The sequence below is a fragment of the Sebastes umbrosus genome, chromosome 12 (assembly GCF_015220745.1).
Source record: "Sebastes umbrosus isolate fSebUmb1 chromosome 12, fSebUmb1.pri, whole genome shotgun sequence".
Taxonomy (NCBI): Eukaryota; Metazoa; Chordata; class Actinopteri; order Perciformes; family Sebastidae; genus Sebastes; species Sebastes umbrosus.
The window spans coordinates 3,063,064-3,089,318 of record NC_051280.1 but is presented as its reverse complement, the minus strand read 5'-3'; the positions used below and the strand labels follow the sequence as shown (position 1 = coordinate 3,089,318).

General features: G+C 41.6%; 1 protein-coding gene and 1 long non-coding RNA gene across 2 annotated transcripts in view; one reads left to right on the top strand and one right to left on the bottom strand.

Moving 5' to 3' along the window:
• The window catches only part of LOC119498812 (partitioning defective 3 homolog), a 334,030-nt gene that overhangs the window by 103,539 nt on the left and 204,236 nt on the right, over window positions 1–26,255 (top strand). Inside the window, 1 exon segment of the mRNA XM_037787881.1 lies at window positions 23,136–23,319. Coding sequence (XP_037643809.1) covers window positions 23,136–23,319 — 184 coding nt within the window.
• Window positions 254–17,770, bottom strand: LOC119498814. The gene is made up of 3 exons (XR_005209191.1): window positions 17,681–17,770; window positions 17,277–17,278; window positions 254–323 (listed from the first exon to the last, which is right to left on the bottom strand). It is a non-coding gene; the product is annotated as an uncharacterized LOC119498814 (long non-coding RNA).

The window sequence follows — 26,255 nt, the reverse complement described above, 5'->3', positions numbered from 1 at the left end:
TGGAATGGCTACTATGGGGACTGACATCATTAGTCACTGATTCTTTAAATTGATTCACTACAAGTGAATACAATTGGGCTCGTTGGATCTACAACATCTTTGCAATTCTAAGACGTTTTAGGGACCCCAGTATGCAGAAATATTCAAATACAGCATTTCAGAATAAAATAACACATTTGTACTGCATTCAAAAAGCGACTTGGTTTTTGCCCCAAACTGCATGTGATTATCATAAAGTGGGCATGTCTGTAAAGGGGAGACTCGTGGGTACCCATAGAACCCATTTTCATTCACATATCTTGAGATCATAGGTCAAAGGACCACTTTGAAAATGGCCATGCCAGTTTTTCTTCGCCAAAGATTTGCATAACTTCGGAGTGTTATTTCGCCTCCTTCGCAACATGCAAGTACGATATGGTTGGTGCCAATGTTTTCCAATTCCTTAGGTTTTATAGTTTCATATGATGTCAGTACCTTCAGCTTTAAAACTGAACCCGCTACAACCTAGGCCGAGTCCGCCGGTGGGTCGCCTGATTTTTAAGAGGTTAATTAAAAACCGATGCAGCGTTTTGGAGAATCAATACAGTATCGCAAAACATAATATCGCGATACTCATGTGTATCCATATTTCATTACAACCCTACTTGTATTCAGGGCTGTCCACTTGTGGTCTGGTCGTCCAAGATGCATATTAATGCCAGGAGTCTAAAATCCTAAAAATAGGTGCAGGTCACTGGGTGGAGAAAACGGGAAGTACCAAGGGTGCATTAGCAGCACGCAATCCTTCATAATGGAACCAATTAGAGTAGTTCACCCCTAAAACCAACCCAGTGTAATCACCTCATTGGGGACCCTTTATTGGTCCTTATGTTGACCAGAAAGAGCCTTCACACACTGAATGAACTGTATTGTTGTAGTGGGACTCGAAGCTAATCGACACAATAAAGAATTTGAGGGTAATTTAGCTAAATTTTCAGTATTTAGTAGTTTTAACAACTCTGTATGACCACTCTTGCTGCACTCCCTTGCAGAACCTCATTCATTTACAACAGTTTGTGTATGTGTGTGTGTCAGAGAGTATGGGGGGTCTCAAACTGGTGATAATCCCGGCAGAGTTTATCCTCTCCCATTTCAGTGGTAATATTACCTAATCCAAATAAGGAGCTGGCGTAATGAAACCATATGAGATGTAATTACTATCAAATGGAGTCAGGTTTTTCTGAAAGCATCAGCAGAACTATAATTTCTCATTAAGCGGCCGTCACTCCTGAGGTGCTCCCTCGGCCCTCAATTACAGCGAGGCTTATGAGACCTCCGCCTGGCTGGAGAACGCCTTCGTATGTGGGTCAGTCTCACATCTCAAGGTTTCAAATCCTCGGCCAGACATATGCACATAAACTCACAGATGCCTCCTAATGACACAGACGCACAGTGTGAAAGTATCCCCGAGTCCTCCGTCGCACAAAGTGTTCCCGCAGATTTTACAGGGCAGAGCGAGGCGCTAACACAGCCGGTATTAGTGGTTACGTTCCCTCTGGGGCTGCTCTTATACAAATATGGACTTAATGTATAGTGGCATACTGCCCACTAAGCTCAGTGATTACAGTTGTTCTGCAAATATTCTTTAATGAAGTCTTTAGAGGGACAATCACGGTGGTGTGGTTTAAAAATAATCCACCCCTATAGTACTTAAAGGCTGTTGAAAAGCATCCAATGGCAGCGTACGTTGGCTTTTGTGGTGTATTATTATTATTATCATTATTATTATTTTGGAAAACTGGACACATGTAGAGAATGTGATGCCAAGCTGGCTTTGCTCCTTCACTCCACCGATATGTATTACCCACAGCTGACTACAGCTAGCTCAAACCTGTTCTCCAGAGACTGTCAAAACAGTCTGTGGTAAAGTAGCGAGTTAGGTACGAGTATTGGCACTGTTCAGAATAAGTATGTGAAGTACATCTCAGCATGACATCTGCATCATCATGTTAAAGTATTTGTTTGTATATTTTCATTGAGTTGTCACATAGCAAGAACATCATTCTAAACTTCCACTGCCGTTTCACCAAAGCACAGCTTTAGAACTGGAGTTGGTCTTCAGATTATCCTCCACAATATTTGGTCATAGTAATATATTTATAGTGGTAAATCTCCCTGAGGATTAATGCAGTTTAACATAATAGAGGACTGGAGTTCAATCTTCTCTATGCCGGCAGGCTGGTCTCATTCACTGTTCTTAGCTATACCTATATGAAAAGTAATGTACTATAATTGGTATATATCCCACAAAATCAATTTGTGTGTAATTTACGTAGTCGTGAACCAGGAAATATAAAGACGGACAAACACCGCGTAGGGAGGAGGTCGGGTTGGATGGGTGGGTCAAAAAATACTAGACTCTCACCCAGGAGACCGGCGTTCGTGTCGCAGTGTGAAACCAGAAGTCAGCATTGATTTATTTTTCACGTAAGTTACGTACTTAAGTAACGCCGCTTCCAGAGTTATTTTAAGCTAAACCGCATTTTTTTTCCTAACCCTAACTAAGTCGTTTTGTTGCCTAACCTAACCAATTCAATTTCTTTCCTAAACCTATCTAAGTAGCTTTCTTGCCTAAACCAAAGGAAGTCGTTTCCTGTGATGATGGAAGTTTATTTTGAAAAGACTGTATGCATGTAATGAGCGGACATTGACACGTGTCGCCGGACATTAGTTGGAAAACAAATGAAAAAAGAGGAATAACTTTTTAGTAAGAGATCATACGTTCTTGTATCACCTGATTGAAAATATATTCACAAAGAACTCAAATTCAACAAACAATATTTCACTCTTAAATTAAGACAAATAAATATTAAAAAACAAGAACATAAAAATGCCATTGGGATATACAGTAGACACAGTAGGTATTACCCCAGTATCAACTGATACATTGATTGGGATCTAAACGTGTTGTGTTAGGCAGAAGTTGTGGCTCCATCAGTGTCGGGGCTTTATGGATGAAAGTGTCTTTCTGCTGGTTCAAAACAACAGGACTGCTGGATATAAGTAGCAGTACAGCGTAAGCCTGAAACTTGAATTTACACAGTGAAATACTGTAACAACATATTCAGTTGCTGGAAGCACTCCGACATAATCACGAGACGTCATGGAAGAATTATGGATTTGCCTTTTTGGAGTAGAAGCCTGGCCTTTAATAGCTCTAATAATAAACATAATTTGTGTCTATCTTCCTGGGTCTTTGGCTCTCATGAAACGTCTCCTTCCTTCCTGCCCACCCCGTCTCCCATCAGCCCTTCTCTTTCTCCCCGTGTCTCCCCCTCACTTCCCAACGTCTTTAATTCAGCTGATTTATTGCTAAAAAAGAGCAGTTTCCTCTGGACTGACGGCCGTTTCATTGTGCAACAGAGACCGCCCCGACGCTCGAACCAGCTTGAGCCTTGCCAGCTGTGTTGCAACACACACTCACACACAAGCATTTGAACTCACGCTACGCTAACCCTTCCGACTAGCACCGCTAGTCCGGGCCAAAGGAGTGACAGAAGAATTCCCGGCAAAGAGAGGGTGAAGCTGTCCAGTTCACTGTGTTCTGAGCTCCTCCGCCCGACTCGGTGAAGAAACAACTCCGTTTAAAGCACTGTCGGCTCCATCCTGAGAGTCTTTCTCACTTTCCTCATTTCACCGACTTCCCTGGCTTACCCCATCATCCCCTTTCTCCCTGTCCTTTTTTATCTATTCCTTCCTTTTCTCTCCACTCTCTGGCTTCTTCCATCTATATTTATCCTCTTTTTTCCCATCCTCACACTTCCTTTCATCAACCCTACCTTCTCTCCTTTCCTTTCCTTTCCTTCTCCCCTCCATCTTCCTGTCCATCATCACTCTCATCCTGCATTCTTCTCCATTCCTCTCTCTCCTCCCTCCCTCCCTTTCACCACCCTCTGGGTTGACATTTCAAGCTCATTTGAGCAGTCATACATCCATTAAATGTGCTGTCTGTTCTCTCTGTTATGTCACGGAGGTTAGATGAATAACTTGTTTGTTGTCCTGAAACAGACACAGCATAAAAACGAGACCTGTGGCCGACAGTACAGTACAGTACAGTACAATACCGGGTCCTACAGAGGATGTGGTGTTATCATATTTGGTTAACATTAGTACAGCACCCCAATCAGAGCTGGTTAATGTGGCCCGGGTAAGGGAAGTTTGGGGTCCCCTGCTGGAGCTGTGGCCCCCGCGACCCGACCCCGGATAAGCGGTTGAAGATAAGTGAGAGTGAGTGACAATGCCAGCTAGTCTTTTGAAAGCTTGGAATTTAATTTTACACTAATTTACCAAAACACAAAAAGAAAACGATTAATGAACATCGATGTAAGAAGGGCTGAAACTATTATTTAGCAGCTGAGGGGCAAAATGACTCTTAAGATATTGTTTGAGATAAAGTAATATCCGGTTGTGTTTTATGAAAATAAAACTTGCTGCATATAATATGTCAACCTCGATCCGATCTCCAGTCCAGCCCATGTTACATAAAAAACTAAATGTTGCATGTGTGCATATTTGTCCCTAATTAAAAAAAAAAGCAAGAAAAGTTTTGTTTTATTCCTAAATTTTAACCATAAAGCTTGAATTTAGGCTTTTTGAGTACCGACAGATTAAAATCTATCACATATACCACAACACAGCTCTCCAATAACCTACGTTGTAGCTATTTTGTTTTGTGTAAATGATTGGTGTTTTTTTTTTAGCCCAGTTCACCAAGTTTAACTAAGCTGACTCCTCCATGCTGCATGAGTTCAGGGAGAGAGCTACAGTTTCCTTCCAAAGCCTATTAAGCCCTCATGTTCATACACAGGTTGTCCTACTTAATTAAACATTTACGTCCACACACATAACGGCACACGCACACACCCACTCACACACACATACAGTCCCATTTACAGCGGCAGTGTCGCCTGCTAAGTGTTGATTAGTCCCATGGAAAACAGGTAATTGAAGCTAAATGGCTAAATATAGCCCTCTGTGTGATTAGCCCTGATAGCATGTGATGTATGGTGCTCATTAGTGGTGCTAGCTACCCACACCCCCCGCTTCAACCCCTTCACCCCCCACCTGCACTGAAACAGATGTGTTTCGGTAGCCGTTCATTTAAAGGGATACTCTTCTATTCTATTTTTCACCTTATCTCCATGTCTATAATGATAAGAGTGATGATACAATACAAAGTGAAGAGTCTCTCAGCGATTTCTCCATCAGAGCACCGACCGGTTTATATTTAGACCAGCTTTAGTTTGGTTCTTAGTTTAATTAGTCAAGTGTTGAGTTAGAGTGGTACAAAAACACCACATTATTGAGCAATTAGACCAGCTTGGGTACAATAGTCTCATGTTCGGCTGATAAGAAGAAATTTGATTGCTTAAAATATAAAGTCCACGTAGTTTTAGAAGAAGTTTGTTTATGAGAAGTCTTATTTTCATATAGAAGTTCCTTACATAGAGCATGACAATGACGCTAAGTGCTTACATAAATCAATAACAACAGAAATATCAAAATACAAGGAATTCAAACAAATGATGTTAAAAAGTTTGCGAAGCATAATTTGTCTTTTGGTTTGGTTCAGGCTGATTTGATTGACGTGATTTGTTCAAAATACCCTGAACAACTCGAGTGCATTTATTTTTAGTGTTGGCAGCCTCAGTGGGAAATGAACCTGTACCCATGGCAATGGTACTACCTCGCGCTACCTATCGAGCCAGAGGACAATCTCCTCTTACAGAGGTTTCAGAAATGGGTTCACAGTGCAATATCAGGTGGCTCTCCAGTGGATTGTCTGTGCTGTACCCACATCTCTCAGCTTTCAGCAGCTTGAATTAAACACACTTTTCACTGTGCTGAAAGACCGTCTGCGCTCTTCAACCGTGTTTTTGAAAGCTCCAATATCCAGAACCGTCAGGTTAGCCGTCGCAGGGAAGTGAACGAGCAGATGGGGCTAACTTGAGAGCAAGGCGTTGCAAATTTTGACAATGACAGGTGAGGCAAAATACAGAAAAGGAGAAATTACAGGTTTAATTTCAACCTCAGTTTGAGCCACGAAAGGAATATTTTATTGCTTTAATCCTGCATAGGTACACATAGGTAGGCTAGTTCTTTCCCCCTGCTTCCAGTCTCTATGTTAAGCTAAGCTAATTGCTCACTGGCTCTAGCTCAGTGGGCAACTCCAAGGTCTGAAGAGTGATGCTGAAGTGCCTTAAACTTGCATTCTTTCTAACAGCCAGCAGGGGGCGACTCCTCTGGTTGCAAAAAGAAGTCTGATTGTATAGAAGTCTATGAGAAAATGAGCCTACTTCTCACTTGATTTATTACCTCAGTAAACATTGTAAACATGAGTTTATGGTCTCAATCTCTAGTTTCAAGTCTTCTTCAATACAGCATGATGTTCATTTAGTAAATGATGGTCCCATTTAGAGTCAGATAGGTCATAAAGCAGGGGATGCTTTAGGGCGTGGCTACCTTGTGATTGACAGGTCGCTACCACAGTGTTGTCCGGTCTGGGAGTTGTCTGCGTTTTCGTCTTACTACTTTAACCCTTTCACAGTGTGTTTTCAGTTCATAGAAGTTAATTGTAACCTTTTTGGTCGCCTGAAAACATCTTTTTCAGCATTGTGTTGTACTTAGCACCTCTGGTTGCAAATAACCAAGATGGTGATGGCCAAAAATCAGGATGGAGACAGCCAAAATGCTGAGCTCAAGGCTTCGAAACGGCAGTCCACAAACCAATGGGTAACGTCACGGTGACTAGGTCCACTTCTTATATACAGTCTATGCTCTAGCTTCATATGTAGCGTCCAGACATGCGAGTGGATTGAACTCTTGGCAAGAAAGGGAATAAGCGTACCTCCCTCCCTAAACCAGTTTCTTAATGTTTATTATATTCCCCCTAAAGCAGTGATCTCAAACTCAATTTACCTGGGGGCCGCTGGAGGCAGAGTCTGGGTGAGGCTGGGCCACATCAGGTATTCCACAAAAAAAGCTTTGTTAAAAAAAAAAAAACAATCTTCTCAAACGTCATTATTAACAGTTCTTTAACTTGAATGGGTTCTTCTGAACATGAACGGTTCTTCTGAACATGAACTGTCCTGAACATGAATGGAACATTGAAGAACATGAACGGTTCTTCTGAACATGGCCTCTATTGCGTCTCCCACTTTTCCTGAAATTGTCTGTGCTCGTCACCAACCTTTCTCTTCACTGCAGGCTTTGAAAAAGACATGATATATGTGTGACAAGATATATATTCATTCCACTTGGTGTCACTCCACAATAAAGTTGTGCCTGCTGTGTTTGTGTTGCTCTGCAATTACACCACCAAACCGCTAGTTGGCGGCGGCGTCTCTATGAGTTTCCTTCTTCTTCTTGTACTACAAACAGAAACTGAGCGGAGTTGGAGCTAACTGTTGAACCACAGAACTTTTACTGACATTACTGCAACGCCGAAAAGAGAAAATATATCTGAGTCGATTTGTGTGAACAAACATTGAAAAGATGGAGGCAGAGAGAAGTAGAACTTTCTGTGGTTGTCCGGGGTCCTGGCCGCTCAGCATCGCTGAGAGACTGGACCAATCACAGTTGTTGCGGTCTGCGTCGCTGCGACGTGTAGTTACATTTCTGGAGAGGTGCACGTCAGGCTACGGCGTCGATTCAACGCAGAAGTATAAATCAAGCTTTAATCAAGCTTATGCGATATTACACGGGCGCCGCCATAGTTGTTGTGAAATGTTTCTCTGCTTGCATCAAGCCCGGCCGATTGCCCGCCCCCGGGAGCCATATACCCCGCTGTGATTGGTAGGTTCGTTCAGCTCGGGCTCGCGCAACAAAGGGACCTTCCACGGCGAACTGCCATTCACATAAAACTCGCGGGCCGAGGGCGCCTGGTTAGCTCAGTTGGTAGAGCGGGCGCCCATGTAACAAGACTTGGTCCTGACCGCGGCGGCCCGGGTTCGAATCCGGCCTGTGGCCCTTTCCGCATCCACTCTCTCTCTCCCACCTTTCCAAGACTCTATCCACTGTCCTGTCAATAAAAATGAAAAAATGCCCCCAAAAAAAAAAACTTTATAAAAAAAAAAAAAAAAAAAAAAATTTGCGGGCCACACTAACATTAAACTTTCATATCAAGGTGGGGGCCACAAAATATCGTCTTGCGGGCCGCGAGTTTGAGACCACTGCCCTAAAGAATGCGTGCACATAGGTAAAAAAAAACAACCCACAAATAAATCAAATATACATGAAAACATAATCGTGAGCACCTTTTGTTATCAGGTCAGTCATTACTTTCTAACTTTAGCGCAGCTGTGAACTGTTCCTCTCCGGCTCGGAGCCAACGTTCAGAAGAATTTCCACCATTAAAAGTTCAGCACAAAGTGGTGTAACAAGAGCAACATCTTTCAGGGAATAAGAGTCACAACTCAGCACTCTTCTCATTTTGGACAATGAATCACCTTCAGTGCCTCACTCCCTAACCCCCCCCCCCCCCCTCTCCGTCTGATTGCCGTTTTCAGTTTCTCAGTTTGGCCTCGGCTCAGAAGGCCCCGCGCTTTCCCCCACATGTTTTCTATTGTCTGGATTAAAGTGAAATGGATAGCGGGTCAATATGCCGAGCGTAATTGCAACTCCATTACAATGTAATCCTAAATCTGTGTTTGCCTGGACATAATTGTTGCGTGTTTTTGTGTCAGTTTGTGTTTCGAGGGACAAACTGAGTGAATGAAGGTGTTAAGAAGGTGTTTTGGCAACAGAAGGTTGAGTGTCTGGATGTTTGGAAGCACACACCTGAGCAACGTCATGTCTCATTGTCCTATATTTGATACGTCTCCTTCTTCTTCTTCTACTTCTTCTTCTGTGATTGTGTGTCTTTGTCTAAACTCCGTGAGGCCAAGGTCACTGCGTGTTCTGCCTTTGCTCACTCTGTAACAGTCTCTGTGGGAGTTTGGGGTTGCGCTGCTCGTCTAGCAGCCTCGGCTAATCTTAGCCACATCTGTCACACATCCAAACCGCCGCCCCTTTGGCTTGCTGCTCCGATGAACACTTTTCCACAGAGGCTCACGGAATAGCTGTTGCAAAACGGCCGTTTGATTACAGAAATGAGTCAAATCCAGCATCTTGAACTCTCCTCTATTTTATGCCGGTTTCCTTTTGACACTGGTAAAAGTTAATTTTTTAGTGGCGTCAAAAGTTGGTAAACAAGACAAGTGCAGTTAGACCCACACACTTGTCAGCTCGTGGATTCATATTAAATTTAAGTTAATGTAATATGCAAATCATATTTTACAAAAGTGGGATGTTTATGGTGAATAAATGGAGGGAAATTGTTTTTCATATACTGTTGTCCTTTTTGTCTTTGCATATTTCAAAATCATCTGCTTTTGCGAGCTCTGTTTCTTTCTTTTGGTTGTCAAACTGGCCTTAAATTAAATTCTCAGAGACATTAAAAGGTCCGAGCAGTCTTAAATTAGTCTTTCTGAAACTTGCAGATATGACTGTGTGAGTGGATTGGAGTGATATGTGATGACTGTGAGGGAACAAAGTGACACAATAACTTCAGCAAGAACTCCGAAACGAAGGAAGAAAACTTAAATTTCATCTGAATGTAGAAATGGGACGGGATAAGCCTGAATGTGCGAGCCAGTGTGATAGATGTAGAGTGAAGCTTGGGAGGAAACGTTGAGTTGGATGTCACTTCTGATTCCGTTAGTTTTGTATAGAAATGGTTTTGTAAGAGCAGCACCACTGTAGCTCCCAGTCTTCTTCCTGCATTTACTCCTCCTAAACCGTGCATACTTTGAAGTTGACGTTCCAGTTCGTCCCAGTTGTGTTGGATGGTGTTGAGGTCAGCGCTCTGTGCAGGCCAGTCAAGTTCTTCCACACCAATGTGGGAAAGTTCTTTATGGAGCTGGCTTTGTGCACAGAGGCATTGACATGAAATTGGAAAGGGTCTTCCCCAAACTTTTGCAACAAAGTTGGCAGCACTCATTGTGTGCTGTGGCATTAAGATAAAGGGTCATTTCGGTATTTTCCAACCTGGTCTCTATTTTCCCATGAGTCTAATAGGAATGTCACGGTGAGGAAATTTTCCCGCCGGTTAATAAACTTGTGAAAACACCGGTGTTACCGATTACACCGGTACATTTTACAAGAAAAGATTTCGTTCAATATCTGTGCTATCTGAGTGCCTACTCTGATCGTTAACGTTGGATGGCTGTTTTTTTCCTGCCTCTCCGGTTGGGCTTTCGCTGCAGAGTGGCAGGTTTCCCCCATTGCCTCATTACCATTATAATTCCCTGATAGCATTGGGTTTAAATCCGGAGTATTGCCATATAGGCATATTGACACCAAATCTTCCGCCATCGTCTTGTCTGTCAACTCTCTCTGGTCCCTTGTTTGTGAAATAGGACCTGTGTACGATTCAGTTTGTAGCGTCGTTTGACTACGTATTGATAACACGGTGCTGATACGCAAACATGTATTTTTATATAAAAGCGAAACGATGGTGGCGGCGGAGGGTAAGTAATGTAATCGGTGTATACCCGAACACCATGTTACACTGTGTAACACCGGTAACACCGACTACTGTGGCAAGCCGAGTGTCTAAATGACTAATAGGGATGACCATTTCTGAAATTGGTCCAGTATTGAGGGAGAGCGCTGTAGACGGCAGCCGCTCACGGGCTGCAATATGGTGCTATAGGGGCAAGCTGGCACCGTCATTTACGTCCATTAAAAGTGCTTGTTTTAGCCATGATAGGCTCCGAGTCTCGCTCAAGGTGAAGTCTCTGAAATCTGGCGAGGTGACGTGTTGCCGGAAGACAACGGTGGAATAGTTTGGGCAGAGTTTGTTGTGTTGGAGTACAGAAAGCGTAGCTTAGTGTTATCTAAAAGATCTTCAATGTCACGGCTGAATATTTCGATGATTTCCACAAAGTAGATGAGGTCTCTGAATTCGATGGCCACCTGTAGTTATTTGAGCCGGAGTATACAGATATTTAGATTTCACAAAGTGACTTCTCCTTGAGCGGGACTTGGACACAATAACAAACGGATCGGATCAAGCGGAAGGTAAGAAAAAGGTTTTATTTCTCTGTAGGGTCCTTCTAATAACACTTCTTATAACAATCTGAGCCTGTCAGTGGCTAAAACAAGCACTTTTAGCGAACGTAACGTTGCCCTCGCAGTTCGTTTAGCGGCTGCCGGTTACAGCGCTCTCCCTCAATACTGCACAAATTTCCAACATTGTTCACCCCATTAGACACAAAAACATGGGGAAATAGGGTCCAGGTTGAAAAATATGAAGTTACTCTTTAAATGGAACTGAGGGGCTTAAAGTATAAAACATGCAAAACAGCCCCAGACCAATAAAAGTGAATGCTCTAATTAGATATATGGCTCTTGCCTTGTGAAGTCGTGCTTCTGCTCCTCTCTCCTGAACGTTAATGTTTTATTTCACAAGTGTACTGTACAGACTTTTGATTTGTACCAGAGGCTACCTTTATTTCAAGCCTCGCAACCTGCCTCTGCTATAAAGAGCTGAAGGAAACCGTACCATGTATATATGGAAACCTGAGATGCGTCATAATGTCAAGCTGTCTCTCCTCACCATAAATTTAAGAGTCTATAATTATATATATATTCAATCAATTAAAGTGACTCTTGTTGATGAAGTAGGTGAGATGTAGTGACCGCTATATTTTTCCAAGTGTGTTGTTGTACAACCTTGCCCGTACAGCTGTCCACCAACTGTGGAAAAATTATGATGAACACTTTAATGTAACCTCTCAGGTAACAAATCAAACTGGATGTATGGAAGAGAAGAAAACCCCTCTCCCCTCCCTCTGTGGCCTTGATGAATAACTTTCACCGTTCTCATGTATTTGTTACTCGTTAAGAGGAAACCATATAACTATAACTCTCATCACAGCTCCCAAACTCTCAACCCTTCTTTTCAAAGATAGACTTTATATGCAGCCAAGTTCCTTTCTTTACCTAATGAACCTGTCAGGAGTCACATTCCTCCCAATGTCTCAACTCGAGGTGCAAATTTCAAGGAAAACGAGAGAAATAAATGTCATGGAATAGTTAAAGTATATATCCATCTTTACTTAAAAACATAAAAAAAGTCCATATTTCAAAACCATAAAATGTAGGAAATCTTGTCAGCAGAAGTATTATCATGTTGTCATCTAAAGTTTAAAGTTACCAACCATTCTTCAAAAATTATGATTTCTTTTAACAGTGGCTCTGTATTTTTTCCTCCAATGCTAGATTTTTGAAACTGAACTCCTCTCATAAACAGTGTGGTATGCTGACCCGAGGGTAACGTTGGTCACTGCCTGTCTGCACTCTGTGGCTTTTGGGCTGCGGCAGAGTGATTCTGAGGGTTTTGATGTCTGTCGCTTTTGGGAAAAGGACGGCTGCAACCTCGCACTTTCTTCACAGTTCCCGAAGCATGTAACCGAGGAAAATGTTCTAAGGCTGCAGTTTTTTTGAGAAGAGTCGGGACAACATGTTTTGGATTACACAGCTGTGTAGGCGAAAGTGAAGTGGTTACTTCCCTCCTTTTGCTGACAGCTGTGCTTTTTGCCCTCTCATTCCCTGGCATGGTTCTGGTGGTGTATTGCATGCCAGGTCTGGAGGATTTGGGTTTCCAGAATCAGGGTCACCTTTGTTTGCAAAGTATAAATACACACAAAATATCTTGTGGTGATACCGGTGCATAAAGTTAACAATGTCTTCTAATATTCTTTGTGTGTCTGAGATAACCTTCTACCTTTTTGTTGTTGCTTTATTTGGAAGTAGATGGTACAATAAAAGACTCTAAAGATCCATTATCTGAACTTGTCCACCTGCAGCACATCAAATAGAGGCTAAATAAAGAAATAAGTAATAGTTATTGGTGGCAGATAAATCTAAAACTTCATTAGACTCAAGTCAATTTTATTTGTATAACCCAACAGGTTTTGATCCAGACCAGATTCTTCACAGTCAAGGAACAACTCCTCAAATTATAATAGGAGCCATGACTCGGATAAAGGCATTTATAAAAGATTAATAGAAAATGTGTAATATTAAGTAAAACATAAAAAAGTAGTAATTCAGCACTGGGGTTTCAATATGTCCAATACCAATGATCTTAATACAAAATGGGACATTCCAAATATATCCAAGTAGTGAGTTCAATGAACAGTCTAATTAGATACTTTAAAGTCCAATAGAGTAGACCCATTAATTAATTAAAACTGGTCTGTGTTCATACGGGACCAAATCAGTGAAAGTGTTTCTCTTCTTTTCCTTGATTTCAGTCCGTGCGCTATTGGCTGATACCAAATAACCAGTAATCCAGTGTATTGGGATCAGTACATCACTAAATGTCTGACAATGCCTGACCTGACCTTTTAAAAGTGGATTGATGAGTCCATCAACAGAAGAATAATCAGCAACTCTTCTGATAATATTAAACATTTAAGTTGTAAATTACTCAGTTTTAGTTCCTCAGTTGTGAAGATCTGGTGCTTTTCTTCAAAGTGCATTACAAGTGGTTAGATATGGACACAGAGTTTAGGATGTTTTCACTTTAAATCAACTTGGCCATTTTAAAAATAAAATGTTCCATTGCGTTTCAGTATTTTTTATTTATTTTTTTCCTTTATTATACCCCCGCGACAACATAGTCAGGGGTATATAGTGCTCCGCGTATCCGTCCTTTCCGTCCGTCCGTCCTCGTTTCCGGAGCAGAACTCAGAAGCTATTTAACTTAGGAACTTCAAATTTGGTGTGATGGTTGACAGTGCCTTTTGGGGGGTTAGAAGTCCCTAGGTGCCCTGCATTTTTGATAATAACAAGCTACATTGTGCTCAATAGACCAATTCCATTAGTTCCAAAAGGGCAAAACCTTTGGCTCTACTTTAGTAGGGGTCAAGCAGTGCGCGGGGGTATGTGAGCCATGCTCACTTTTGCCTTGTTTGACAGAGGAGGGGTATGACATGCAGCAAAGGTCCCAAGGCCGGGATCGAACCCGGGATGTCGCGGTTATATAACATGCGCTGTAACCACCCGGCTACCAAGGCGCTCCGTCCAGTAAACTTCTTAAGGGTTAAAATGTTTAAAACCACATGTCTGAGACATTTGGCAGGTGTCAATTGAGTTTTTGTGATAGTAAACAGAATATCTTTAGCTATTGGAGTTTTGTTTGTACAAAAAAAAAAAAATTAAATCAAATCACCTTAAAGAACTTGTGAGCATTTTTCACTATTTTTGGCATTTTTACATCCCAAAGATTAATATAGTAATTGAGAACACGTTCATCCGTTGCACCCATACTTTGTTTTATGTAAAATGTGTTAATGAACATCATGATTCAAACGTGACTCATGTGAGGCAGGCCTTATCATCTGATACTTTTTGTTGCTTCAGTTCCTCTTGTCTTGTCATTTCCACTGTGCATGACAAGCACATTTCCCCCCTCTTCCGCTTTATGTGTCTACTCTTATTGATAATGCGGTTCAGATTCAATAAATCAAATGAAAGCTCACAAACGCTATGCAGCATGGAGCTCGACACGAGGGAAAATGCGGTCTATTGATGTAATATAATTCTGTGTGAAATTGTAATGGCTTGACGTTATTTTATGTGACGAGGGGATAAATCAAACGGACGATAGATGGATGTAGCAGCTTGGGAAGATTTATGTTTTGGAGTTGGTAGCCAGAACTAAGGCAACTGTAATTTTTGGACGGCCGCACCGCATAAGCTCTGGGATTTCTGATGAAATAAGACTGGGCAATCGCTGATGTGGTGCAAGCAGCGACTGTGTCCCCCTCCAACACACACCCGTAAGGATTAATTCCCCTTTGAGAGACCTCTGGTTCCCTCTGTCTGGCCCAGGCTGCCAGCGTATTGTTCTAGCCAGAGTTATGATGATGATTTATGAGCTGCAAGTGACTGCTGAAGAGTGGACTGACTCACACTTTCCATTGTAATTTACTTTTCAATTATCGTTACTTTTTTTGGCTTGGCTTTAGTGTGTGTGTGTGTGTGTGTACAAGAAAGTGAACAAAAGTCAATAAAAATTGAGTTTTGAATTACACACATGAACACATACATCCATGTTCATTTACTCACATACAATCGTACATGTTTACGCTCTGCACAGTTCATGTGTGTATACCTGCTGCCCACTTCCGTAACAAGCTTGGGTCAAAAGTGGAAATGGAAATCAAAGTTGTTTTTTTTATCGTGCTTTAGATGGTTTTTATTTATTGCACTTCAGTAGATCATGAGCAATTAGTCAATTAATCAATTAACCGGTCAACAGAAATAACTGATTTTAATAACCATTAATAGTTTTAAGCAACACGACTCACATTTGACTCTCAAAGCTTGTCTAACTCAAAGATCTGCTTGCTTTTCTTCCCATTTGGGATTTTTTTAATTGTTGGTCAGAAGGAACAAAATACTCACAACATCACATCATATGTCACGCTTAGCATACTGCATGATGTCCCAACCTGATCTCACGGAAAGGCATATAATTAGCACGACATCTTAATGAAATTACGCGTGTCATAACGCATTTTGAGCTTTTCCCGTGTCTTTTAAAGCCACATCGTGGTTATGTTTAGTTAAAAAAAAACACTTAGTTAGGTTTAAGAAAAATATCATGTTTGGGCTTAAAATAAGTATGTAACCTAAGTACAATATGTGCGTAAATAATGTAACAACACGTCACAAACGTCACTAATGTAACTTCAAAATAACTCAACAACACTTTGGGACACGAAGACCGGTCTCCTGGTTGAAAGTCCTGTATTTGTTGGACCCATCTACCTCCCCTCCCACCCACTGTAAGCAGTCTTTCTCACTTTTTATACTCCTTCACTAGCTCTGAGTGTAGTCTATTCATGCTGATGTGTTTACATTGCAGTCAGCACAGACTACATGATGTGTAATGACACGCCAAAAGCTAGAACAGTGTTGTAATTGCAAGCATAATGACTTAACTCAGTGGGGTGTTCTCATCCCAACTCGTCACACACCGCCGCTTTTTCACGCCCCACTTTGGAGCTTCACTTTATTGTTGGCATCAAAACCACTGTAGTTACCCTTAACGTCACTTTAGGTTCAGGCAACAAAACCCCTTATTTAGCTTTAGGGGAAAAAAACACAACATGGTTTGGCTGAAAATGACTACGTTTGTAAAGTGACAATGAAACGTTGAATGAAATGAAAAAGTTAATGGAAAGCCTGGTGCCTCTCATACAGGTGCTAAAGGGTGCCTTGTGCGGCGGTATCACATGTCGACGGTCTGACAAAGCCGTGACGCCCAGCGATTCATACGCCATTTAGTGAGACCGGGCTGGATGTCCCAGATGGATCATTTATAAACAAATGATTTGGAAAATAATTATTGCAGCCCCTAATCCAACTGTGAAATACTTTAAGTCAAGGAAGAAGGTTCTATTCATTTTAAATGGTATAAATCTGGCCTTTATTGACACCGTTTCACAGGCCAATCAACACCCATTTCTCGGTGTACACATCCTCTGTTTTCCTCAGGGTAGACCGACTGTGCTGATTGGATGCCACCTTTTCCTGTGTGTGTTTGTGTGTGTGCGTGTGCATGTGTGGTGGCAGTAGTTCTCCCATGGCAGGCAGGGTCAGGGCTGTGCTTGTCAACAAACCTCAGCAATTAGCTTTGACTTGGGGCGGTTTCACAGAACACGGACAACAATTCACTCAACAAAACATCCAACAGAAGCAACACGAAGTCCTGAGAGAGCAACTGTCAGTCACAGCTGATGTTCACACTCCAGCATATGCACTTCCATTGATTAGACAGAGGAAACACATACTGGTGTTGAGTTTGTTTACTTGTCATTATTGGTTTGTTTTTTTGTCTCTTATCATCTTAACAGCAAGCATTTGTTTTTTTATTAAAAAAATGTTATTGTCATATTCTCTTCTGCATATGAATATATGTATGTATGTTATCTCATACATACATAATTTCTGTAGAAAGAAAACAATGTAATGGAAATGATTTCAGCGCCTGCTTTTGGTCTGAAATAATTTGATCATATGAAACTTTTGGAATCCCTGTTTCCAGCAGTCAAAGAACGAGAGTTCAGTGTTGTAGAAACATAATATTCTGATAATTTCAACTCTCTGACATTCTGAAGAGAAGAAGCATCAATGGAGATATATAAATGCTATTAAGAACTTGTCCAAAATGGCATTACTTCTGAGATTTGTGCATCACCTAAAGTATAGTGGAAATGTAAAAAAAATTGTATCCGTTCAAAATGTACCTCAAAGGGAGATTTGTCAAGTATTTAATACTCTTATCAACATGGGAGTGGACAAATATGCTGTTTTATGCAACTGTATATATATATATATATTTGTTATTAGAAATAAAATGACAGATATTGTCCAGAAACCCTCACAGGTACTGCATTTAGCATTAAAAATATGCTCCAATCATAACATGCAAACTGCAGCCCAACAGGCAACAACAGCTGTCAGTGTGTCAGTGTGCTGACTTGACTATGACTTGCCCCAAACTGCATGTGATTATCATAAAGTGGGCATGTCTGTAAAGGGGAGACTTGTGGGTACCCCATTTTCATTCACATATGAAGACTGAAAATGGCAATGACAGTTTTTCTTCGCCAAAATTTAGAGCAAGTTTGGAGCGTTATTTAACCTCCGTCATGACAAGCTAGTAGGACATGGTTGGTACTGATGGATTCCTTAGGTTTTCTACAGTAGTGTCATGTGATACCAGTATCTTGCGTTTATGCGTTATCATGTTGACTTTGACAGCCCTAAAAGTTAGTAAAAATCTCTACGTCAAACTGTAATGTCTGATTCGGGTTTGCACTGACAACCTCATCATATCTACCGTACTGCTGTTATTATGACATTGATGATTATCAGTGATTGTTTCTATCTTTCAATGATATCAGATCGGCTAAAGATTTTGAGGCCCTACCACAGTTATAGTGCGCACTGCAGCCAAACTGATTGCCATGTAATAAGAACCACATGGGCTGTAAAACTTACATGGGGTTCTTCTTCTGTGGTGTCCTGAGGGAGCGGGCCAGGAGGAGGGAGGGATGGGGGGGGTTGCTGACTCAGCTGTTCTGGCTGAACTGAGCCTTAATGAGGGAAGAGTGGAGGACTCTCTGACAGTTACACACAGGAAGTTGTATATAGTCGCATGAAACACACAATTGCACACAGACACACACCGAGTCTTAACTCCCATGAGTCTCTCTTTAACTCACACGCACACTTCTATCTGTTTTACTTCCCCTCGTTCTTACTTTCTGTTTCTCCATCCACAACCCCCCCCCCCCCCTTCATGCCCTTCGACCTTTATTACCCCCATTACTGTGTGTACACATTAGCCCCGGGCTGACACAAGCTCTAATTTGAAGTAAATGTCTGCACATTTATGTAAAGAGCCTAATGGGAAAAATGAGTCTTGAGGTCTGTAAATGTGTGCGAGTGTTTGTGTGTGTGTGTCCCCCACCAGGGAGCCTGTCCAGCGTGCTATAAAACTCCACAGCTCTCGGGCTAAATGTGGCTGAAATGAAAGTTTAATGTGCTGGAAAACTGCTAGTTGGATTTGAATGGTGCTAGTATGTGTGTGTGTGTGTGTATGTTTTAATGGATTGTGTGGGTGTCTCTGTGTCTCTAAATGTAATCGTGTGTGCTAATGCTTTTCTTTCAGTATGGCTATATTTGTATGTTTATATGGGATTGTGTCTGTTAGTGTGTAAGTGTTTAAGTAGTGTGATTGTTGCTTTAAGAGTTTGCTTTTTTTCCCATTAAGTGAGAGTGTGGCAGTGTCGCCTGAATGTAAAAGTACAAGTAAAAAATACAACATGTTAAAAATAGAGCAAATCTGTAAGCAAGTCTCCCATTTTTGCTTTTTCACAAGATCACCAACAGGTGGGCACTTTTAAAACTTATTGTAGCTTATTGTAGTGTTACTACAATACTACACTACTACAACAATATGAAAACTTAGCATTAGTATTACAGGCAGAAGACATCAAAGGGTTAAGTAAGGGCTAATCTCCCAAAACACTGGATCCTATGATTCCTATAATGCATTGAATAACGTCTGTTCATTAGACCGTCCCCACCTGGGAATTGGGGACATCTTTTAACTCTCCACACCCCAGTTGGTAACACAAGCTTTTGTCATAAGCCTTATCCAAGATTAGTCCAATGACATCATCGGGGTCATATTCGCAGACAAAAGCTCCCACTTTCTTGCAGTGATTCGAAGTGTAGCCCAACTTGTTAGTATTAGCACCAGCTACCCATACCAAAAACCCTATCCGTGTGCACTGACACCAGGCAGCAACCTTTTGGTTCTGAAAAGTGAAGCCATTACTGAAGTGTCTTAAACCTGCATTCTTTCTAACAGCCAGCAGGGGGCGACTCCTCTGGTTGCTAAAAGAAGTCTGATTGTATAGATGTCTCTGAGAAAATGATCCTACTTCTCTCTTGATTTATTACCTCAGTAAACATTGTAAACATGAGTTTATGGTCTCAATCTCTAGTTTCAAGTCTTCTTCAATACAGCATGATGTTCATTTAGTAAATTATGGTCCCATTTAGAGTCAGATAGACCATAAAGCAGGGGATGCTTTAGGGCGTGGCTACCTTGTGATTGACGGGTTGCTACCACGGCCCTGTCCGGTCTGGGAGTTTTCCGTGTTTTTGGCATACAACCTTAACCCTCATACCCACAGTGTGTTTTGAAGCCATGAAAGTTAATTGTAACATTTTGGTCAGCTAAAAATGTCGTATTCAGCGTTCGGTTGTACGTAGCTCTACCCTCGTGTCACTTCTGGTTGCAAAAAAACAAGATGGCAACATTCAAAAACCAAGATGGAGAAGGCCAAAATGCCGATCTGGAGGCTTCAAAACCGTTGTCCACAAACCAATGGGTGACGTCATGATGACTAGGTCCACTTCTTATACAGTATACTGTCTGTGATTGACACACATGTTACCAAACATGTTGAGTGAAGTGCTGTGGGTCCAGACTTGGCAAGTGGCAGCAGCTAAATGCACGTTTCTTTTCCAATTCCTTCTTCTTATAAATGTGGAACTGGTTCCAATTCAGATACGGTTCTCAACACTTGTACTACAAAGATAAAAATCGATGTCTTCGAGGCAAAATGAAACCGATAAACCTTGAATGTTTTTTTCTCATATGGCAGTCTAAATCTTTGTCTTGTATTTTCCCTGAAGTGGAAACATTATGTCTGAGTCTGTTTTTGATCAGCTGCTTCTTGCCGTGGGCTGTTTTGGTCGAGATTTCTTTAAAGTTTGGGGTTTTTCCCTGGTCCAGATCAAGTAAAAAAAACAAAAAAAAACAGATGAACTGCAGTGATATCTTGAAGATGTTTAAGCTGTTCAACGTGTTTATTTTTAACCTCGGTGAGATATTCTGGGTCAGAGGGTAGACCTTCAATTGGGGACATTATCACAACCGTGCCTCTACATCAGATCTCACCACGAGGGACACTTAGATCACATCCTTTGAATTGGCAAATGTTGGATGGATTTTTCATTTTCTCGTCGGCTAACTGAAGCCAGCTGAACACACCCGTGGGCCTGGTGGGAGTCACAGAGGGACGGCATGAATCCCATTTTTTAATCTAATAAAGGGACTCAGTCGAGGCTGGAATTAATCAGATCTGTGAGGGAGAAGAGCTTTGAAGGTAAGGATGTGGGGAGGAAATGTGGAGGCATTTTGAGTGAAGAGAGAATATGATTGGACGTAATGAGCACCTCAGTGTCATAACGTAAAATAGAGAATCTAAATCAGCCCCATATCCATTTGGACTTTGGACTGTATGTGAGGTCCGCATTTCAGCAGAAAAGGACCGGTGATGTGTTGTCTGGTCACCAACGCCAAGTCATTTTCCTGAAAATTTACTGTAACTCCAAGTAGATTTTTATCTTGCTCTATATCCACGTTGTTAATCGTTGATTAGGATTTGAGTGAAACAATTGAGCTTGTTTGATCAAATTATAGTTCTGGCCTTCAACATCCCGACTGGAGTAATGATCATTTCATGAACTGCAAGAAAATGGTGAGCAAACACTGAAGTCGTCTCTCCTCTACTGTACCTCACTCCACAGAGATTCACTATCTAACCAAAGTTAGCGTTTGCCCCGAACGGCAACCTCCGGTGTTGAGAAATGAAGCCAAAGAGGAAGTGCCAGAAACTGCACTTCCTCAAATGGCCATTTGAGGCTGGCTCCAAAAGCAAGTCAATCCCCACAGACCCCCCCATGTTAAAATGGCCAACTTTACAGCAGAAATAAACATGTTTACAGCCTGGTACAAAAAAAAAAAAAATGGTTTTGGTCTAGATAAGTTCCCCATTCATGACAACTGGTGAACTTCATATTAAGGCTTGAAATTTGTCATAATTGAAGGCGTGGCTGCTTTGAGTGACAGGTGGTGCAGCAGAGGCGACAGCTAGCTAGCGACCTGGTACGGCACGTATCCATGGATGTACTAAAAGAACTGGATACAGCGTTGGAGGCGGGGCCCCGTTCATTCCTATGAAAGTTGCTCAGTGGCGCATAGAGCCTAAATGGCTCGACTTCCGTTTGGTTAAGTACCCGGATCTTGAGCTACATGGAACATGCGCGGTAGCGTCCGCTCGGTCACATGACTCGGTCACGGGGTCCCAACGTCTCGCCGTCGTGACGGCTTGGTGCTCCAGCCTCGGTCTGGGTCTCATTCACATGAACTGAGGTAGGGAAATAACTTTGGATTCAGCTATTAGTGCATTTTACAACTTTAAAAGCTAATTTTTTTTAATAAGGGCTATCAGAGTGTTTGTACTGGGAAGTTGATTCACCTCAAAAAAAAATATCCGCTGAGTTACAGACGTCTCTTTCCCAATGTAAGTCTATTGGAAAAAGTATTTTTGGGCCCAATGGCATCACATGACTGACACGGACGTTGCAGTACCGCCGTTTGGCCACTACGAAAATTGGGATCGACAACCGGTGCACTTCCTGGGGGCTTGTACCAGGTCGCTAGCTAGCTGTCGCATCTGCTGCATCACTCGGCCAACCTCAGCTCCACCGATGAGCCACCTCTTTGGATTAGCCGGGAGTTAGGCTGTGTCGTCCCTACCAAGATGCGACGGCCGGAGCCGCCCACTTTGAGCTTCACAACAGCTCTTCAGAAATCTACGGGTGACGCCACGGAGACTATATCCATATGTTACACAGTCTATGGTTGGCCTTCAATCTCTATGCCTATTCCAGCAAACTGTAGCACAAGTTAGAAAAAAAGAAACAGTTTTTGATGGATGTTTGTTTCTGTTTTGTACAGGACCATGTGGTAATTCCTGTGGTTGTTGTCCATAGTTATGTTCTCTGTATTTAATTAGACTTTTGACTCAGTTGTTATTAGATTCTGTGTAAAAAAACACAGAAAAACAACAACTCATTTACATGTGGAAAAGCTTGTTGTACACTTGTCTCGGAGTGAGCAGCTTATGTAACAGAGAGTTATCATTTCCACACATGCTGCTTAACCTTTTGGGGTTTTATGCAACAGTTTCTACAGGAAAAGCAATGCTTTTTTCCATAAATTAAATATTTTTCTCTTTACTCTCCCACCTCTCTGTTCCTTTCCCTTTGAAACCTCTCCATTATTTGGGGGTATTTATGCTCTGCTATGTTATTTTTTGAAGGGTGTTTCTCACATCTAACCTACAGCACTTCCCTCTTGTTTCCTCCATTCATAAGTCCCCATCTTTCTCTTTTTGTAAGTGTAATTTCCTCTCATAATTCCAGATTACCCCAGTGTTTATCATTGTTTGAGTTTTAACCTTATTTTTTTTTTTAAATATAATGAAAGCTTTTCCATAAACGTGATCAACTTTTCTGTATTGTTTTTGTTGTACTTCTTCCACCACCCAAACTCTCTCTGAGAACATACACCAGTTGTCTTTTCACGATTTGCATTTTTCTGAAATTTAAAGCAACATGTCCTCTAACATCCTGCGATCTCTCCTCTGTTCTACCTCCTTCTCCTCCAGTTGATAGCAGTGTACGATGAACAGGAGCCCCATCATGGAGGCGACGGTACCAGTGCCAGCTCCACAGGGACCCAGAGCCCCGACCTGTTTGCTGCAGACCTCAGCGCCGGCAGCGGAGCCTCGGCCTTCCAGCCCTACCAGGCTGCCAGCGAGATCGAGGTCACGCCCTCCGCCCTGCGCACCAGTAAGTCTCAACACTGGAGGGAGAAAGAAAAAAAGAAATCAGGGATACATGCGGTTGGATTGAAAACTACTGGGTGATTTGTAGATGTATTCATTAATTGAACAGAGGCACCGCTATCTAAAGATACGATCAGGAACTAAAACATTTACTTTAACAGATGATTAATAATTGAGTCAGCTCCTCTCACACTCCTAAATTACAAATCTGTCATCCTCATTAGCGTCAAACATCAGCAACTGCCGCAGTATACAGCAAACCCAACAAATTACCTTATCACAGCCCAGCGGTACCTTCGCCCTGTCCATAAATTCTGTTAATTGGACAGGAGGGCCTTTTTTTTCAGGCGCAGATAGCCGTTTGATCCCCGGCCAAAGTGGCTAATTGGTTCTATTCGCTGCCTCCTAAATCAAATGTGACGCTGAGCCCGTCCACCTCTGCAGTTTTGCCGGCCAAGTCGCTTCTTCTACTGTAATTACTGTGGGTTTGGATGGGAAACTGACTCTTGTAGGTGATTTGTCAATTTGGATCAAGCAAAAAAAAAACCTTTTCCACACAACCACGAGTAAACAAACATCGCACACACAGATATACACACAGGGACAAACACATACTCTCACTTACTTTCACTTCCTTCTCTTCCTTCCGTCTCTCTGTGTCTGTATTTATCCAACTGCTTGAAGTAAAAATCCTTCCCTTTTACTCCTACCTGCAAACTAAGGAATAAAACTATTTCTATATCTTTTGATTTAAAAAATACATGCGTGTAAGAGAGGTCAGAAGGTCTCTTAAGTTGGTGAGGAGTAGCCTGTTGGGCTCCCAGATGGAGACGTTCAAGAATGAAACGTCCTTATGAGACTTTTGAAAGACTGCGTAGAACAGGTTTAGTCATGATCAACAACTTGTTATCTAAATCAATACGTCTTATTCAGAATAGGGTCATTTGTAGCTGGCATCAGTTTTGTCAGCAGTCTCTTTCCATGCGTCTTTTGTCTGCACTAAATTCTCCTTATTATAGGTTTTATCTGATGTAGCTATTTAACCAGCAGCAGACTTTCCCCATGCTTTAGTTTTTTGGCCAATTTTCTGTAATTTCTTCCCTCTTCACATGGTTGGAGAATGCTTGTTGTGAATTTCACGTATTGATTGCTACAACATTTCACACAAGTAAAATTCCCTTGAAAAATAGAATATGCTGTTGCTAAATAACTTATTAAAGATTATTTTTCTCTCTAAAGTCTAAAGTCTCGTATCTGATCTGCTGTTCTTCTGAGAACATAGATTTAGATTTTATTTGTTTACACATATAAAAAGGTACAAGTAGAGATTACATAAACAGCAACAAATGTGATGGAGAGGTGCAAAAAACCCCTCGGTGGGGCTTGATGAGGACACTCTCCAATGCATACCTTAATCAATTTTAAAAGGAGAATAAATGATTAACAAGGATGGTAAAGAGAGAGAGAGAAGAGAGAAAAAAAGATAAGATTACACACACTAGCAAACATCCGTATACATTCCAAAGACAAAGTTAAATGGAATGAAGATTCACATTCATATATCATCAATAAAAAGTCATTATTAGTAAGCAATTTTACAGAGATAATCCATAAGGAAAACACTGGGGAGATGAACACAAACCTTTAACAGCTTTCTTTAATTGTTCTGGTGACTGATTTAAAACATGAGATGGCAGAGCGTTCCATATCACTGAACCTCGGTAAATTAAACCAAACTGTAACTGAGAGGTAAATCATTTTAGAGAATGTACACAATATATATACTAGATAGCACATATTTGACATGAGGTGTAGTGGTTGAATCCAATGGAAGAGGTACTGTACTGTATCTTAAAAACTGTCGAAAGATGAAATAAAGTTAACCACAGCATCTCTACTACCTGCTGCTGTCTGGTTATCAGCTGATGGAGATTCGCTGTCATACCTGCCGCCTCACATACCGCTCTCACATACCGCTCTCACATACCGCTCTCACTTCATTCAAGTGAGTTTCCCTGCATTCTTTTCATCAACATATGTCTTTTAACAAAGAATGTTTTTATGCCTCCGCGCCGGCGTGAGACGTGGCCGGAGGCATTATGCTTACGGGTTGCCCGTTCCTCTGTCCGTCCCATTCCCGTGAACGCGACATCTCAGGAACGCCTGGAGGAGAATTTCTTCAAATTTGGACTCAAGGATACACTTTATTAGAATTTGATGATCAAAGGTCACTTTTGGTCAGAACTTAAGAATTTATATGCTACTAATAACAATTTGACACACCTGTCTAACAGGACCAAATGATGAAGTGATGACATTTTGGACAGACGTGGATGTAAACTGCTACTGTGATGCCTACAGTACAACACCCGTTCTGCTCACCCTATCCTGTTGAAAGTTCTCAAAACAAATACTGTATTTGGTCTGTCTTCATTCCGGTCTGCTGTAGCCAACGACTGGAACGATCTGCAACGAAACACAGAAATTTGGACAACTTTATTCCCAAGTCCGCTTTCAAAAACTCTATTATGGACATTCTGGCTGAAACATGCAGCTGTTTCCCTCCCGACCCACTAATTCCTTGAGCTTTGTCTGTCTGCTGCTCACTGTTGTCCCATGCATGTTTCTGTCATCTGGCTGCTGCGGTTTAGTTTTGTATGTGTGTCTTACTGCTTGTATAGTATATGCTGTTGTACAGCCTGATGCTGTTGTCTGCTACTCACCGAATGCTTGTGTGCTTGTCTGCATGTTTTGCTGCATGTCGTGATTGTATGCCAGTAATGGATGTGTTGGAAATGTTTGGATGTGTGCTGCTGTCAATCCATTCAAATATTTAATCGCGATTAATCGCATGATTGTCCATAGTTAATCGCAAATTAATCACACATTTTTGTATCTGTTCAAAATGTACCTTAAAGGGAGATTTGTCAAGTATTTAAT